At 39.8% G+C, this 19141-nt stretch overlaps 1 protein-coding gene across 2 annotated transcripts in view; it reads right to left on the bottom strand.

The window, feature by feature from the left end:
• The window catches only part of LOC149535362 (phenylacetaldehyde reductase-like), a 202693-nt gene that overhangs the window by 113670 nt on the left and 69882 nt on the right, over positions 1 to 19141 (bottom strand). For both annotated transcript variants that reach the window (XM_089804096.1, XM_089804097.1), the window contains exon 3: positions 6054 to 6245. In XM_089804096.1, coding sequence (XP_089660222.1) covers positions 6054 to 6245 — 192 coding nt within the window. The remainder of the gene's footprint in view (positions 1 to 6053; positions 6246 to 19141) is intronic.

The raw sequence follows: 19141 nt of genomic DNA on the forward strand, positions 1-19141 counted from the left end.
AATAATATAATTATTTGTTACAATTATTCAATTATTATAATAAATAAGATAAGATAATTTTATTAATGTCCAACAAAAGACTAACAAGAGGGTTCAAGAGATTGCCAAAACTCGGCCAAAATAAAGCCTGCAATAAGACCACCAAACAATGTCCAAGAAAAGAAAAGAAAACAAAAAGAAAAAGAGCTTGCAAATTGAATAGAAACCAAACCACCCCACTAGCTGCCCCGCACAACCAAGAAGAAATCCAAAACAGATTTATAGGCCTTAGAGCGGGAAGAGACGTAAAGTCGTCGTTGAGAATCTTTGGACAAAGGAGAAGAGGATATTCGCTACGTGAAGAATCTGCGAGGACATATAGTCTTGAGATGCCTGGAAGGCGGGTTACAAGACCGCTTGGCCTCTTGCGCAGGGGAGACCATCATGAAGAATGAGGTGATGAGCTGATCTGAATGTGGCCTCATGGGGAACTGTTGTTGTAAACCATGGTCCCAAAGCCTTAAGCCCTCCTGAAGATAGATCAAGGAACTTTCTAATCTGTCTATCTAAAAGGGAGGGGAGAGACTAAGTATCCATCTAATCTCATAGTATATGGGGCGGCAAAAATCAACTAAGTCTCAATCTCAGCCACCCCCATTGTCACAATGATGACATTTCTTATTCTCCCTATACAAATGATGGTTAGTCTCAATGCGGAGCCTATGCAAACCCACTCTAAAGGAGCCAAGAGAGATACAAAGTGCATGGGACCAACAGTGTGATAAGTTGAAGGGAAAACAATGATCCCGTCCTAAATAACCATGTAGTGCTTAGCATAGAAAGACATTCTCGGCCTCAACCCCTTTGAGGGGTTAACCCAAATAGTAAAAATATATTGTCTATAAATATACATCTGGATGTGGCAGTTCAACCCATTTTGAGGTTGCAAAAGATAAGCAAGGCAATCCAGAGAGTATTGGAAAGGAGGAAGGTGATTGATGTAATCTCGATAGACCCCAGAAGAACCAAAGCTTGAGCCAACCAACAACAAGCCCACTCCATGGGGTCCAAGCATACAATGGCCTCAAATGAGTAGTAGACAAGTTAGAAGTATCTATTATGACCCTCGAAGGAGTCCGCAAAGCATCGTAGCTGATGTAAGAACCAAACAAAGTCGAGACTTGTACCGACTTGAAAGGATGGGCCCTAAACTCAACCAAGACAATACTATGTAGAGTAGTCTACCAACAGCAAATAATGCGCCAAAGAAAAAGTATCTAAACCCACTCAACAGAGGCCCAATCCAACCCTAATAAGGAGGGTCCCCAAACCACAGAACCATAGGGCACATTCCGCCTAATCAAAGTGTCCATAAGAGTCAACTTGGACGTCGTGTCTTGAAAGTGATGCTTGAAACACTGTCTATCAACAACAGCCAAGAAACCATACCCTTTGTTGATATGAGGTTGAAGTGTTGGTCTCATGCTGAAATGAGGGCCATGGAACTTGACCACCAGGTATGTGTAGCAAAATGAGATCTCAATCTCCGCATCCTAGAAAAGGAAGTGGAGGTGTGAGGTCCTAAGACAGTTGAAGACCTATGTCTTACTCAATTAACTAACAGTTGTTGTGAGTAGCAAAAAGAGGCAACGGCATCAAGAAGTCTCTCTATAACCCATCAAGGGAGGAGGCCAACAAGACCACGTCATCCACAAAAAGCAAGATATAGATCAAGACCTAATGTAAGGAGCAACCATCTCCCAAAAAGGAGTGTGCCTTTAAATAAGTTTGCATCTCTCCAATATACAATCCAAACAATGTGGGAGATAGAGGACAACCTTGCTTCACCCCAGTGGTGCTCCAGATAAAATTGGGCAACCCCTAGGGTGTCCTTATGCACTCGACCACCATTTTGTAAAGTCTCATGATGGTTGTCAAAGGAGTCATAGAAATCCCCATGAAGCCTTTGAAAAAGCATTATCTTGGGAATTGAATCAAATGCCTTCCAAAAGTCCACAAAGCAGCAATAAAACTTTGAGGATCAATGTTGTGGTTCCTCAATAATTGCCTTGAGGGTCATGATCTGCTCTGTGGTTTAAAAATCCAAACGAAAACCAGCCTACCCCAAAGCCCAAATATGTTTCTAATCCAACTCCCAAAAAAGAATAGGATGCCAAATTGTAATGTAAAGTTTAGAGAAAGTGTGTCCAATCATGATGGTCTTGCAATTGTTTGAATCAGAGGTAGGCCCAGCCTTATCAACTGGATGGATGATATGTTGTGAACAAGAAGAGGGGGACCCTATGCAGACCACTTTCTTAAGCAGATCTGTGAGGAAAGAACTCAACACTGTGATGTCATACTTGAAAAGTTCTTATTCATGAATATTAAGAATTATCAATTATTTATTGAATTTACTTTTCTTGATAAGTAGGAGATAATTTCCACAGCTAGTCAAATTGTGATATTGCTATCAGGATTTAACTGTGTGATTTTTGAGTCAAACTCATTGACCCATATTTCATAAGTAGTGATTTAACATGAATCCATCTCTCATGAGAATAAATGGAACACTTAGCACTCATTGGATCTAGGTAATACTCACAGGGGTGAAGCACCGGGACTTCCTGGGAGGTCACCCATCCCAATACTACTCCAGCCTGAGTGCACTTAACTACGGAGTTTCCTCCATGGTTAAACCCAAAGCTTGCAACCCCGCTTAACTACAGAGTTTCCTCCATGGTTAAACCCAAAGCTTGCAACCCCATTTGCTCAGGCTGGAGTAGTACTGGGATGGGTGACCTCCTGGGAAGTCCCAGTGCTTCACCCCTGTGAGCATCACCTAGATCCAATGAGTGCTAAGTGTTCCATTTATTCTCATGAGACATGGATTCATGTTGAATCACTACTCATGAAATATGGGTCAATGAGTTTGACTCAAAAATCACACAGTTAAATCCTGATAGCAATATCACAATTTAATTTTCTTGTTTTCTGTTTACTAATTATACCCTAAAACATGTTGTTAATAAAATTATTACCATCAGCATAACCATTTCACTTCTTTTTACTAAATCCAACCTATTAATGAATCAAAGTATGACAACTGAAAATGCAACGACCAATTGCATCCAATTCAAACATACTCAACTTTTTAAAAATTGACTTGTGCTTGCTATTATTGCATGTATGATTCTTGGATATTGACAATCCAAGTGCACTGCTGGGTAGGTACGCTGACCACATTGTTTTCAACTTAATTCGCTTGCCAGATTATACATGATGGAAGCTCACCTAAATCATTTATTTATTTGCCTTACAAATCAGACCAGCAACTACTGTAACATAGGGAATATAATTTATAAAATAAAAGTTGAATCAAGTCACCGCAGCTCTGTAATATATTAATCTTCAAGATAATATTGCTGCCCATATGATAAGCCTTCTCAGCAAAATGAATGGTGTCCCAGTAAACATACATGGTCAGACCTTTGCAGCACACTGAACATTTTCTGTTCCAGCTTAACCCAATCTCCTATAATCCCATTCCACCGCAACCTCTGCCCAATATCTCAAACCCTTTCTGACAAAAGTTCACAACACTGGTAGCTGCAAACTGTTTCCCAACTTGGATGTGGCACTTTTCTTGTCGAGATCTAGCCAAGTAATAGCCTATCGGCTAATTACTACATCTGAGGTAATCAATGGCTCTCTAGACATTCATGACTTTGTTGGTTCTAAATTACAAAAAATTTAATTTCTTTACCACATATAAAATTTAGGTACAAGAATTCACTAAAATTCAAGTACAAAATGAACCTTGGTGTCATTTAACTAATCATGTGTGCCCCTTATATGTCATGAACTCAGGAATGGAAGTTTACAGAGAGTTGGAAACAATCTATCTAAGAACCTATAATGCAATTATACAAGACATATAATTTAGAGTTAGAAACATTTAAGAACCTTAAATGTTTTGATAACCTGGCCGTGGTCAAAGTTTACATACACCCAAATTTGGCACAACAAAAGGAGCTGGGATGATTTCCAAGGCATCCCAATCTTGTAAAAGGATGAATCATTGCTGATGCTTGTTGGTGATTATCCTTCAGGAGCCTGTGGTACAGATAGAGGGTACATGGAATGCGTGGCCTCTTTAAATTCGCTGCCTTCACCGATGGTGATGCATATGTGGCAAGTTGGACAGCAATAGCACTGCTGCAAGTGACAGTGCAAGGTGGTTTCTTAAGGTTTTTTGGCTTGGTGCATGTTGGCTTCACTACGGAGGCCAATTTCACTCTCTAGAGTCTCTACACTCACAAGCAACAACAGTCTGTTCTCAGCCAAATTTTGAAGAAAAGAATGAGAAGTACATTCCAAAATGATGATCCACTATTTATGCAAATTGTGGAGATTATTTTGGGGGATGAATACATAAATTTGCAGTATTATATCATACCAATATTGATGTAGCCTCCATTTTCATGGCTTAAGGGTTGGATCTTGGAATGAAGGTGGTGCTAAAATGGGTTATGGGGGATGCATTGACGGGGATTTAACTCATGGGATGAGATCCCTTCTCGCACTAACACGCCCAAGCAATGACTTTGTAGTAGAAAATAGTAGTAGCTATACAAGCTACAACAACTCAACCCCCTACATCCAACCTATCTTCAGTACCTCCAGCTCCAAGGACATCTTCTCATCTACCTTCCCAATAGGTCTCATTTTTGTCTTGTTTCAGCTCCCAATTTTGTTAGTTTCTCATCTACAATACAACTCTCTTAGTTCCTGAAAACTGATGTCAGTGGCAGTTGCTGACAATTCAAGTTCTCATAATCAAATCTTATGAATGAATTGAATGACATACCTATCCAGAAAAACTGCTCTGAATTATTACCATTGTCTTCTATTACGTTATTTTGTTCACCTCCACTATTCTAATTCAGGTATAGTTAGCAAGTAAACAATTGTGACCTATAATTTCTTATTTATTTAGTGATATTTATCATGCCTATCTTGCTTACAAATATTTTGTGAGATGTTTTGTTAGGTGTGCTATGGGTTATGTTGCTTAGCAAATTTCAAGCTTTGTAGTGCAAGTTAACTAACATGTAGATTGTGCCTTTTTATCAGGTCATGTATTTAATTTACAATAGAATTCACATATTTGTGTGACCTATTGGTCCTATCCAATACATGTGTACTTACAGAATCAATTGTCCATTACATTTACGTAGATGTTGGGAAAGGAATTAAAGAAGGTTGCAATTATGCTAATGTGTGGAGTGGAATTGAACATAGGGCATAGAACAAGAGTCATTATACAAGAACCCAAATATGATATGATGAATGCATACAACTACAAGGCCTACCAGTTCCTACTACAGAAATGGTTCACTTGTGAATGTTGTGCCATACTGAATATTTAAGTTTTGCTCAAAGAAATATTTGACATTATATTATTCCATCTCCTTTAAGGTCCAGCAACAACTTTAACACACATCTATTGCTTAGTAAATAAACATTGCACGCTGATTTTATATATATAAATTCTCATTTGCATGTATATGCATAATTTATAAAAATATAGTTGCTGTCATGATGAATAAAAGATGAGACTACACCAAGGTAGATGCAAGTTTTGAGTCATTTGACTTCAGTATTCTGAAAAGCAGTCTCACATCTATAAGTTACAGATAAGATTTCACCACAGTATATATGCCAACAGAAACACTATTCCTAAGCCTGCGAATAATCCTTCTCAGTTATGTTATCTTATGAAAATATGTTCCCAAAGTATATTTTTTCCCAGAGTCAAAACAAGAATAGTTTCCCTTATTGGCTTCATGGGAAATGAATGGAACTGCTTATTGAACACACATGAGTTTTTCATCTCGCATAAAATTAGAATAGCCAAAACAAATCTCCCCTTCAAAAGTGGCATGCATATTCTTTATAGATGATTTGGCATATGCTCAGGAAATTATCGCACAGTAATGATGAACAAACAACACCCGAGAGCTAAAGACAGTAAGGTAAAGAAAGTGATCAAAAATTTATTTGAAAGGCACCTGTTGTTCCCGGGAATATTCCACATCACTGAACCATGTCTCATCAACTACTACATCTGGACCGCGAGGCCTCTTATTATACGCTACAGCTGCCATAGAGGATGTTACTACCACCCTCTTCACAGATGGTGTTTTAGCACATGCTTCAAGAACATTGATCGTACCCTTAACTGCTGGGTCCAGCAATTCAGCCTGCATTGGAATAAATTTGTCAGAGAAGAAACGTATACTTTGAAGATTAGAATAAAAAATGCCACATACATGAAGCAAACTAACTTAAATTGGCATTAGCATAGATTTGTCACAGAAGAACAATATCTATGAAAATTAGAATCAAAAATACCACATGTAGAAAACTAACTTAAACTCACAAAGAAGGCTGAAGAAAGGGATAAGCACACAAAATATGAAAGAAGAAGAAAAATAGCATGACTTAAGGCCCCTCAGGAAAGGGCTAGGGAAGATGGTCCACTTGAGATAAGTGTGCAACAATTAGAATGCGAAGCCACATAAAAGCAAGATAATAAATTCTCTCTTTAAATAGTCCAACTCCATTCAAGAGTAAACAAAATACTTCTGTCGTACAAGGATTATAGAGTGTAAACTAGGTTACAGATTGAATTGTTTTACTATGTCCATGACTGCCAAGACAAAGCAATGATAAGTCATAACCATTAAAGCTCAAGATGTTGACAGAGCCAGGTCAGGTTTTCTAAATTGCATGTCACTTTTAGGCTGTTAACACTGCCTCTCAAAATAATGCTTTTATATTATGAATATCACAAAAGCTAGAAAATAAAAGATTACAATTCCTTCAGTTTATCCGAACTAATCATGGATTGACAGTCATTTAATAAAACATTAGTTGAATTCTAAATCAGAAGGAAAAGATACATAGTTTTACAGCTTACTCATCCAAACACGAAATTTCTGTTCGATTTCACATGTTTGTGCTGGTAATTCTTTTTTCCCAATAACCAGTTTCATCTAACTTCTAAATCCAATCCAATGAAATCCTTTTCTATTTTACATGCCATCTTCAAGACGACAACACCTAGTTGATCTTTTGAAGCCTCTAGTTGAAGCTTATTAGATATCATTTCTTGTGTATACAAGGATTGATATTCCTATTTGAGTAGGTTTGTTTATGCGTCCTACATGATTGAATGTTTAGATTGCCTTCCCCACTTGAAACCAAAAAGGGAACACATTACCAAAACAATCCTTAGAATAGTGTCTTCTCTTTGCTTTTAACATTGTTTGAAAATCAAAAACTCAAAAGGTCAAAAGTTCAAAGCCAAAGTTAATGACATTTCCAAATCTATAGCCTAAACAAGAAAGCCAATGACCTCCTTCGCTCAACAAATTCAAGATCTTAAGAGAAACATTTATGAATCCCAACAAGAGAAACCAATGAGTTATCATGAGAAAAAAATTCAAGCTATTAAAAATGGAAAACTTCAAAAGATTATTGAACAACTATATGCAATGGAACAACTCATATTGGAAGCTCAGAAGCTAAACTCCAAGAAAGAACGCACAAATTCTTCCCCAAGACAACCAAATACTTCTATGAACACATGTCAATTTGAATATCCTAGGGAAAATCCCTTGAGTCGGCTTTAGAGAAACTTCTTAAGCACAACATTATTACATTGCCTAAACAAATGACATGTGGATATTTTGGATTGAATAAACATTGTGCATATCATAGACATAACAAGCATAAGAATTCAAATTGCATAGAAGTGAAACATAAGATCCAAGATCTCCTTGATGATGGTATAATCGGAGTTGAAGATCCTAATAACACTCCTAAAGAAGAAGATAGTACTTTTGAGTATGATCAAAATCATGAACCTATGTTTAGCAATGGCCTACATATAGCATCCATCTCTTCCACCATTCCTTCGTCTCACAAATGATCAAAATCATGAACCTATGTTTAGCAATGGCCTACATATAGCATCCATCTCTTCCACCATTCCTTCGTCTCACAAAGTTTCCCAAAAATACTCCATATCATCTTCTTCAAACAATAAACTATAGGAATCAAAATTAATACTAATTTTGATGCAAATACTTCACGTGCTTCCAAAATCAAGTCTAAACCACCATATACTTCCAATCCAATCATACCCAGTCCTCAAAATGTTGCCTCATCATGCTCAAGTATGGAATCTCTCCAAGAATCCCCCATGAATATCCAAACTCCTACCTCATCCTTAGAAGTGGCTCCATGTCAAGAGGATAATCCAAACAATAAAGACAAAAGTCCTAACATAGATCAAGATTAAGATACTAATCCATTTCAATTTCATCCAAATATTGACCAATATCATGTATCCCAAGAACATCATGATGACCCCCTCATACCTTTTCACTTCTTCAAGATGATTCTCTTCCATCTCAAGAGCAACATGTCCTTCCAAGTGTCATTTTGAATTCACTTCTTGAGCAATATCCTGACATCCTTTCCACCGTTTCCAATGAGCCTATTGAAAATCAAGAGCAAGGCACCTTCTACCCCATCTAATGGTCCTCTACCATGTTAAGATTAGAGCATCCCATCATTGCTCTGTTACGATCCTATGTCTACTTCAAGAACCCATCATTTCTCCTAATCATCCTCACGACGTTATCTCTCCTCAAGCCCCCATTGCTCCTATCAAAGCTACTGATGAACCCGTTGATATAAAAGAAAACCTTAAAGATGATAGCCTCAATCTAGCTCACTCTATAGATGTTGATACCCCTCTACACCATAGATCCCTCCCTTTAATTGTAAACATAGACCTTCACCATTCTTTACATCCATTTTGGATCCCTATATTTCAAAATTAAAGCCTTCATCCATTCCACCCCTCTTGTGTCATTATATCCCTACATCAACCATGCCTATCATTCTTAGCTCACAATCCACTTACCCTGTCATATATTAAGATTGACAAAGGCACACATACTTGAAAATCTTCTTGCCACCAATGCACATGAACTCTCCATACTATCATATCCATCCATGACTCACCACACCTTTGGAAGTAATTTGGATTCCAAACATAAAAACCATAGATCCATGAATCCACATATATCAAGGGATCAACATGTCTAATGTAATCAACATGTAAATACAAAGAAAAACATGATCCCAAAAACAAAGAAATATCCAAAAGGCCACAAAGGTCTATCTGTCAAAAAGAAAATTCAAAAATAACATGGGTCCCTAAATTGCTCGTTAAAGAAATGCATTCTAAAGCATCAAAAGGAAATGATACATCAAAAACCATGTGGATTCCCAAGTCACTCGTAAAAGTGTTGCACACTGAGGAAAAATCAAAGTTCGCATTCAGATTTCTAAGAGCTTCCTCTAATCCTCCATCCAAACATATTCCACCATACTCTTCCAAATCCCTTTTGGGTCCTTATGTCCCAAAATCTACATCTTATTCCCCATCAAACTCTAAAACTTCGAAGTCCACGTTTCCTCCAAAATCTATTTTCTCCCCATCATTACATCACCCTTCAAGGTGTGTTCAAATGTCATTCTTGGCACCCTTTCCATCCTCTCCGACACAAAGCCTACAACCCCCTATCTATTATCCAAAACCTATTCTTTACCCTTCGATCCCTTTTACGCAATCCATCACATAAAGTCTTACCACTAGCTATCTTATCATCTATTTCTTCTCTTTTCACCATTACCCTATGAACATTTTTTAGCAGACTTTCAATAGCCATGGTCAGTTGTAGTACATCTTCTAGGTGTATTATCTAAAGATCAAGATTGCTTGAGTCCATAATTTATCATTGATCCATTGTCTTCCCAAAAATGTCAAAAGAAAAAGTCAAAAACAAGAAAATTGAAAAAACTGAAGAGAAATAATTTCATCCATGGGTAAAACCCACATACACAATTATTTTTTATTCGCCCTATCTTCATAAACACCCATTTTGCACCTTTGATCTTGACAAGGTTAAGGATTTTCATGAGCATCAACTATCCTATATTTTTTTCCTTATCTACACCCTCTAGTCACTATCCAATACCTTATCCATTATTGTTGTTTTTTCGTCATACCTTATCACTTTTGGTCTTGCCTATGCTATCTCCCTTCTATCCATATTGACTCCTTGATCTTGATATAAAAAAAGGAAATACGATACAAAATATGTTTTCAAAGCCTCTTGACATGTCCATTACTTTCACCCATGTGCCTTTCACATGCACCATGTTTGCAATCTTGTTTGACATATCATGTCCCTTAGCTTGGATAAACATGTTATCCTATCACAAATAGACCTTGAGAGTCACATGCATTTTCTCCACCATTCTCTCATGCATTTCTAATCCATCAATTCATTCATCCATTCATACATTGCTATGCCTGGCTAGACATCAGAGGTGCGCACAAATGATCCTGCTTGCTAAAGAATCAGTGGTCACTAATCTGAAAATCATAAAAATCATTAAAAAAAAATTATAAAGATAAAAAACTCAAACAATCCAATAATAATAACAATAAATCTCAAAAACTCATAAAAATCAAAAAGAAAATGAAAATTTGAAAACAAACCTTTTGAGTAACTATCTCGACATTATGCTTAACAAAATTAGAATCAACCAAAACCGTATAAAACTACCTCACTATCATGTGATCATCAATCTTTACCAAATTATCTAGTGTCTTCATCAGACACTCTCATGATTAATCACTTGTCTTATATACAGGATGAATCATTCCTGAAACCAAACATGGCAATCAAATGAAACACATGAACTGTGACAAGATCATTTTAGCATGAAACATGATGTTTATCTGTGCAAGTTTCATACTTTTTGAAGTTTGGACCTGCACCTACCTTTGTTTTTGCATTGAGATCCATGCCTCGGATTTTGTAATCAATTTTTGCACTCTTCATCATTTCTTGTTTTTTGTGCCTCAAAAAGCATTCACAATGGCATCTTTGACCAACATAATGTTTACAATTAGTCGGTCATTCAACAACAACAATTACAACACAAAAGCATCGGGCAATAACTATCTTCGAATATCATTTTCTTTATGAGCTTTTTTTGGGTAAAGAGACTCATCCTACTGAACTTGGACAACATCAAGATAAGTTTGATGAGCATAACTGAGAAGCGAGCTTTCTCATCAAACTTTCAAATACTGATGATCAGCTGTCACAAGTACCACCTAACAAGATCGCTATCGAGATCGGACTATTTTGAAATATCTCCATGAGATATCAAATAAGTTTCGTGTGTTCTTCTTGAAGAACCAGCTATATATGAGTGTATTTCCTTACAAGAGAATCTCATGAAAATTAAGGGCATTCAAGATTAGCTAGAGGCCATGAGTCAAAAAATGGCAGAAGAGGTTAGGGTAGTAATAAACCTAAAGAGTCTACCTAAATCCTATGAGGACTTCATCAAAATGTTCAAGATTACTACAAATAATGTTGATTTAAAGCTTCTAGACTTTTGTATCAAGGTTCTGTAGTAGGACAGTTGGAAACAAAAGATTGGTAGCAATGTCACTTCGTCCTCCTCAAAACAAGCCTTCACAACCAAATTATTTCACGACAAAAGAAAATCTCAATCATCTCAACAAAAAAGTTTCAGTTAGTCTCAAGATAGCTTGAAGAAGAAGAAAATTCGATGTTACTACTAGCACAAATTTGATATCTTGACAAAGGAAAATCAGAATCAGATTGCTTCCAAACAGCAATATCCAGGAAAGTCTCAACCTAAGACCAATATCGCAAAGCACTGCACTTAAAGCAAAGAGAATTTGCATTTTATGCTTTCATGGCGAAACACCTTGTAGATCATGTGAAATCTTCTACTTGGTACATAGACTCTAGTTCTTCTTGACACTTCACTCATTAGTGTCATTGTTCACAAACTTCTCCCCTTTTCACTGATTCAATTATTTTTGGATAAGAGTGCACTATTGTCGGCAAGGGCAATGTCCTAATACAGCCTAGTGGGAGGAATCTCATATTCCACAATGTTTACTAGGTTCCCAGTATCGCATTAAATCTTCTCTTTGTGAGCCAGATTATGCGGCAGTCTCCACAGCTTGATGTGGTTTTCAGTGCACACAAGTATTCGATTAATGATTGTGCAATTCACACTGTTGTGGTTATTGTTGTTGAGGATTATGGTATGTAGTATGTACAGACATGTGGATACGAAATTCTCTTAAGCACCCTTTTGCAGCTAAATCATCTTCCATCAGCAATCTCTACGAATAGCAGTATGATCACCTAAAAATTCATTACCTTGCTTAGCTTGTTTGGGACAATCTAGTTCTTGGCTTACTCAAGATTTAAACTCAGAATCGTCAAACTTGTGGAGCTTTCCAAGTTGGGAAGCAACACAAGACGCCATTCAAAGATGATGACTCATGGCAAGCCATAAAAGTATTGCAATTAGTTCATGTTATTGTGTGTGGTCCAATGAATACACCTTATGTTATTGGTTCCAAGTATTTTGTGGTTGTTGTTGATGGTTTTAGTCGTAACATGTGGGTGTACATTCTTATTCAAAAATCATGTATTTCAAAAGTTTAAGGCCATTGTAGAAAATGACTCAAGTTATCCCATAGTCACTCTTGCATCAGATAATGGAGAAAGTTTTCTTCTAATACTTTCTCCAACTTCTATGATACACATGACATCAAAAGCCAACCAACCATAGCTTACACTCCTTAGCAGAATGACATTGTTGAATGTCAAAACTGCACTATAACTAAAATGGCTAGGTTAATGATGAAACACAAGAGTAATTCCAAGAAATTTTGAGCAGAAGCAGTATTCATTGCAATTTGTCTCATTAATTGGTTTCACACACAAAACTCTTGAAAAGCATGGATTAGTCGCAAACCTAGGATAACTCGTCTGCCTTTGGCTCTAGAGCATATGTTTGAGTTCCATATGCCCAGCACTCCAAGTTGGATTCCAAGAGTTAGAAATGTATGTTCACAAGGTAGATTGACAACCATAACATAAGATAAGACAGATAAGATAAAAATATTAATGTCCAACAAGAGACCAACTAGGGTCTAAGGGACTGGAGGATACAATAGTACAAGAAAGAACGAAACAACTAGCACACTAAATAGTGTTCGGGAAAGCGCTTAGCATAAAACCAACAAAAGACGAGGAGTAGGGATCCTTGCTCAGTGAAAAGAAGTCCAGCACTGAAGGATAAGGCTCAATACAAAAAGGGGTCCAAGCCCGTCTCAAGGAAGCACTAGAATTAGGGTGTTTTTGTCCGTGAAAACTACATAAAGGTCTAACTAATCTAGTATGTCTAGAGCTGGGTGTAGTGAGTTGTCGCTTCGTACCTTGCAAAGCAGACAAGGACCGAAAAAAAGCTATGATGAGCTGATCAGAGGCCTGAGTCTGAGGAAGCACAAGCTGTAAAGTATGGTCCCATAGCTGGGAGTTCTCTCGGAGATAAAGGGCTAAACAGTGCTGGTCTAAATAGCTGAAGAAGGTTGAAAGGTATCTACAGTCTCTGAAAAGGCAATAGAACCTGCCTCTAATCTCATAGTAGATAGGGCACCTGAAAATGAAATGGATCTCAATCTTAGTCTCAAATAAAGTATAGAGGCCGCAAATCCAATCCTCACCAGGCAGGTGGTGATCCATGTGGCACCGAAGACGGTGCGAACCGACTCTTAATGACCCCAAGGAGAAGCCTAGGGCATGACTTCAGTGTCAACTCAAGTACCAAGGATGCACAATAATCTTGTCCTGTATATCCAGGAAGTGCTCTCAATAAAAGGCCATCCACAAGCGCAAACCCCCAAGAGGGTTAGTCCAAGTCATGGTGATGTACTGTCTGTATATGTCAAGTATGCCTATTCAACTCCTGCTATGAGGGGAGGAGATAGGCAGGAGCATCTAGGGAGAACTAATACAGTGGAAGATGATCAATGTCAATCCCAGCTGAACTCAATAAGGTAGTAGCCTGGGTGTACCAATTGTGAGCCCTGGATCCCCTAGCAGAACTAGCAATATCAACTAAGGAGCAATAAGCAAGGTAGGAGTATCTATGGCGACCATCAGCGAAGTCAGCAAAGCCTTTGAGGCGGTGGATGAACCAAATCATATCAAAGATAGCACTATGCCGAAACGTATGATCCCCAAATTCGGCCAGAATAATACTATGCGGAGTGTAATGGTGAGAGCGAATAATCCGATGAAGGAGAAGGGTCTGAACTTGCTTGATCAAGGCCCAATCAAAATCTAGAAGAGAAGGTCCCCAAATCACTGAGCCATATAAAATTGTTGGTCTGATCAAGGAGTCCAGGAGAGATAACTTGGACTTGGTGTCCTGAAAGTGACGTCGAAAACATTGTCTCTCAATAAGGGCGAGGGAGCCTATACCCTTGGCCACCCGAGGTAGATGAGCGGGTCTCATGCTGAAACAAGGGCTAGAGAACTTGACCCCGAGATAAGTATATGAGGAGACAATCTCAATCGGATGGCCCTGGAAGCTCAAGCGAAGATTTGAGGTCTTAAGTCCATTGAAAACCATAACCCAAGTTTTAATCAAGTTCACCACAAGATGGCACTGATCGCAAAAAGAAGCCAGTCTGTCAATAAGCCTCTGAAGTCCCTCCAGACGGGAGGCCAGCAAAGCCACATCATCTGCAAATAGGAGAATAGAGATCATAACCTGGTGTAAGTAACAGCTATCATCGGGGAGTGAAGTCTCACGAAGAAAGGTCTCCAACTCCTCAATATAAATACCGAACAGGGTGGCGGAGAGGGGGCAGACCTACTTCACGCCAATGGTACTCTAAATCTATTCTGAAAAACCCTCTGGAGTCCTAAATCTACCAACCACAATCTCATAAAGTCATAATCATTGTCAAGAGAATATCTAAAATACCAATGTCCCTAAGTCTCCTGAAAAGGGCCCCCCGAGGAATAGAGTCAAAAGCCTTACGAAAGTCAACGAAACAACAGTAGACTTTCATAGAATGATGTTGTGCCTCCTCAATGATAGTCCGTAAAGTCAAAATGTGGTCCATATTCTGAAAGTCAGCACCGAACCCAGACTACCCTTTGGCATTAATTTGCCTCCTGCCAAGCTCTCTGGAGATGACAGTGTTCAAGACAGTAGCGTAAAGCTAGGCAAATGTGTGTCCAATCGTGATGGTTCTGTAGTTGTCAAGGTCTGAAACCATCCTGGACTTGTAGATCAGATAAATCACATGTCTCAACCAAGAAGCAAGGAACCTAGTACACATCACTCTATTAAAGAGCATCAAGAGGAAGGAGCACAGAATTGGGACACCGAGCTTGAAAAACTCTGCCTAAAAGACTTCCTCATCTGGGGCTTTGCTACATCTCATAAGTCTAATGGCCTCGCTAACGATGGATGGAGTAAAAAGATGGCAATAAGTGGGGGGGGGGGGGGGGGTATGATGAATGGGTTGTTGGCCAGGGATATCATACAAAGTGGAGACATGGGACAAAAGAGAGTGCTAGTCGAGGGTGGAGGGCGAGGGAGGGTTGTGGGGAAACATGGTACGCTAGAAGGCTTTTGGGTAACGGGCAAGTGTATCGCAAAGAGATCTGCACTACATATCAATGGACAACCCCTCCTTGTGACAAAGAAAGCGATGGTATAAGGAACGCATCTAAGTGCACGAAGGGGAACTAGCAGCAAATGAGGCACACAGGGAGTGGTGGAAAGACTTACACTTGTCATCAAACCAAAGGTTCATGGGAAGAGAGAGAGAGAGAGCTATGGTGAGGGATGGAGAGGAGGTCGGCCTCCCAAATACCAACGGCCAAATGGTCAAATGAGGACAAGGCCTAGGAGGAATTTGAGAAGCAGTCGTGGGAGAGAAGTTACCTGAGGTGGATGGTGAAGAGATAGCATTCGCACTCTAAAAAAGCAGAAAGTGGTACGGGGGTACAAAGGTGAAGGCAGGGGAGGAAGCAAAGGGGTGGGGATGCTGTGGTGGAGTGGACGACAAGACTGAAGATGGAGTGGTCGGCTAGAGGTGGGCAGGTGATGCAAAAGCGGCTAATGGAGTGGATAACCGAGGTAGGCGCAAGAGCATAGTCAACCACGCTCCCCCCCCCACCGTGGGGCCAACAAGTGAAGAGCTCAAAGTCTAGGAAGCGAGGGAGGCCGTTCAAGATCAACAAATCGGAGGACTCACAAAACTGGAAGAGACGTCAACCGTAGCATGAAAGAGGCCCGAGGTAGTCCAAAGAGAAGCGTTGGAAGCCCATACTGGTCGAATCAATCTCTCTAGTACAAAGCAAGTCTAAGGTGCAGTCGTGGTGAGGGGACTAAAGATCTCTGGTACGTGCATTAAAGTGCCCCAAAATGATGATGTCTCCCAAACTTGAGAACTTTGAGATGCATTCATACAAATCGAAGAAGGGATCTCCATCCACCAGACTGTGAACGGCATAAGGCGAGGTGGCCGGCAGAAAATAAAAAACCGTTAAGATGTCCCTATGGTGGCTAGTAGTATGGCTTATCTGGATCCACATAAACCTAGCCAAGATGTCAGAGTGAATTATCATAGTAGCATTGAAAAGGTCATCTCTAATCAAGCAAGCCACACCACCAAAACCTCAGACAGCCAAACCTCCTCTCTACAAATAGAAAGCCACTAATAACCAGTGAATCCCAGGAGGGGGTAGACCGGACTCTCATCAGTCTCAATGACACCAAGTATATCTACAGACCCAACCACGTTAGACAATAGGCCAAGTAATGACCAAAGGGTGTCATTACAATTCCAGCAATTAACATGAAGAGAACCAAAGGAAGATTTTCTAACATGTAACTACTAGTGGGATCCTCATTTGGCTGCAAGAGTTGGTCTCTGCTCCCATCCGCTAGGAGGGGAATCGCGAATAATAGCTTTGAGGTTTTGGATTACCACCCATTTATCGGCACATCTCACCTCTGCAACCAAACCTCTCGAGTGTCGTAACTCTACCATCTATGCCCTGGTGAGATCTTCATCCAAAAAACTATTCGAAGGAAGAGGGAATAACTTCGTCTTCGATCTAAGAGCCCGTAGCCTGTTGGTACGTGAGAGAAATCACAGGAAAAGGGTACAATTTGGTCCCACCCAACACCTATCTAAAGTAATGTCTGAAATGACAAGTCGGTCAAAAAGAAAGAATTGTCCAGCTGTTATAGTATACTAAAGGTAGGGAGGCCCCAAACTCTAAGATTAAGCTCGCAGGCACGACTCCAATACTCTTCGGTAATTTGTCCTTGGACAATCTTTTCCACACCCCGCAAGGGGGTAGACTCGGGGTTGGTGCAAATAGAGACCCATGATTTGTCCTTCTCCTCTGTATCAGATAAGCGGGAAGTATGCTTAACCACCAAATCACTCTATTGTTTTCTGAAGGTATCAAGGTCACCTAGCTATTCAATAACTATGTCGAAGTGGGCTTTGATGTCAATAGTTTTATAAATGAGTGGTAGAGAGACAAGAGAGGGCCAAAGAGTTGGAATCAACCTACAATTTCAAAGCCACTATGATCTCTAAGAGTTCGTGGACAATAACTTTCAAACATTGTTTCTCTATTTCTACTTTGAGCTTGTAATACAGCCTCTGATAGGTTAATGATGGTGCAGAGATTGTAATTGTAGAAAGCACTAGAGTTGGGTTATCTATTTCCGGGGTCCACATTGGAAGGGCAGCTATCACAACACGATACACAGTGAGCTGAGAGTTGGGCACACACACAGGATGGAGACGATAATCCAACCACCAGTTAGGATCAGTGCAAAATGCCACAAAGGAAAGTTTAGGCAATAAACAGCATGAGTTAGACTGAAATCCTGCTTCCAATTCGAAGGTCAATTATGACACGACATACAAGTTGAGCTCGTTGTTTACCGTATTGGGTAAAGAAAACAATGCATACAGATAATAGACAGAACAGCAGAACTCCTTCGATTATATTCGCCTATGCCAAGATATTACATTAGGTTCTGTTATCATGCTTACAATGATCCCGAAGGGGAATATAAATACTATCCGAGGAACCTTCTCGAAGGTATCTGTCGGCCACATACATGTCAACTACAATAATAGAACCTTCCGGATACATCCCAATACATGTCGGCCTGACAGCATACATCCCGATACCCCGACGATTACATCCTGTTACCCCGATGCATACATCCCGTTACCCCAACGGGTACATCCCATTACCCTGACGCATACATCCTGTTACCCCGATGGGTACATCCCATTACCCTGATGCATACATCTCGTTACCCCGACGGGTACATCCCATTACCCTGACGCATACATCCTATTACCCCGACGGGTACATCTCGTTACCTTGACGTGTACATCCCCTTACATTATTTCCTAACGACATCATCCCCCCCAAAAAGAAAAGTCGTCTCCTGACGACTAGACAACAAAAATTGTCTCCTTAGCTGACCTTGATAGCCACCCGTGTTGCTTAGTCTGCTTCCAACTCCTAGGTACACTAAGCCAAGCGTCGCTGTACTGCCTCCAACTGGATGATTAGCTCCTCCCAAGCTCTCTATGCATCCACCAAGACAGCCTCACGTCCAATACCTACTCCAAGTGCCTCTGGTACACAGACACTCCATGCCTGCAGCAGCTCCAGGTCTCATCAACTGGTCACACTTTCCACGACTGATAACCACAACAACTAGGGGTCCAGGGGGCAACGCCCCTGGTGGGGTCGAGGTGCAGCGCCCCTCACTGCCAAGACCAAATTAGCACTCTGAAACCCACACAAAAACTGCATGGAACACACTATTTCTGTGATTTACTTCTGATTCTACACTCTTTCTGTCAACTATTAATGCTTCCCCTTTCCTTTGGCATCATTCGTTACTCATTCCGAACTGCCTCAATCTGTCGTCATTTTTTTTTTTCTGTTTTAGAAAACCTCGTCACCCTTCTTCTGTATCTGTACAGTGGTCTCATACCGGATCTGCACTGTGGTCTTACAACCTTGCTGTCGATGTACAACTACACAATGCCATAGCCGTACCGTTTCTCACTAAACATCGTACTAAAATCCATGATTCT

This window comes from Cupressus sempervirens, chromosome 10, assembly GCF_028749045.1.
Source record: "Cupressus sempervirens isolate cs-2001-9-10 chromosome 10, ASM2874904v1, whole genome shotgun sequence".
Lineage (NCBI taxonomy): Eukaryota > Viridiplantae > Streptophyta > Pinopsida > Cupressales > Cupressaceae > Cupressus > Cupressus sempervirens.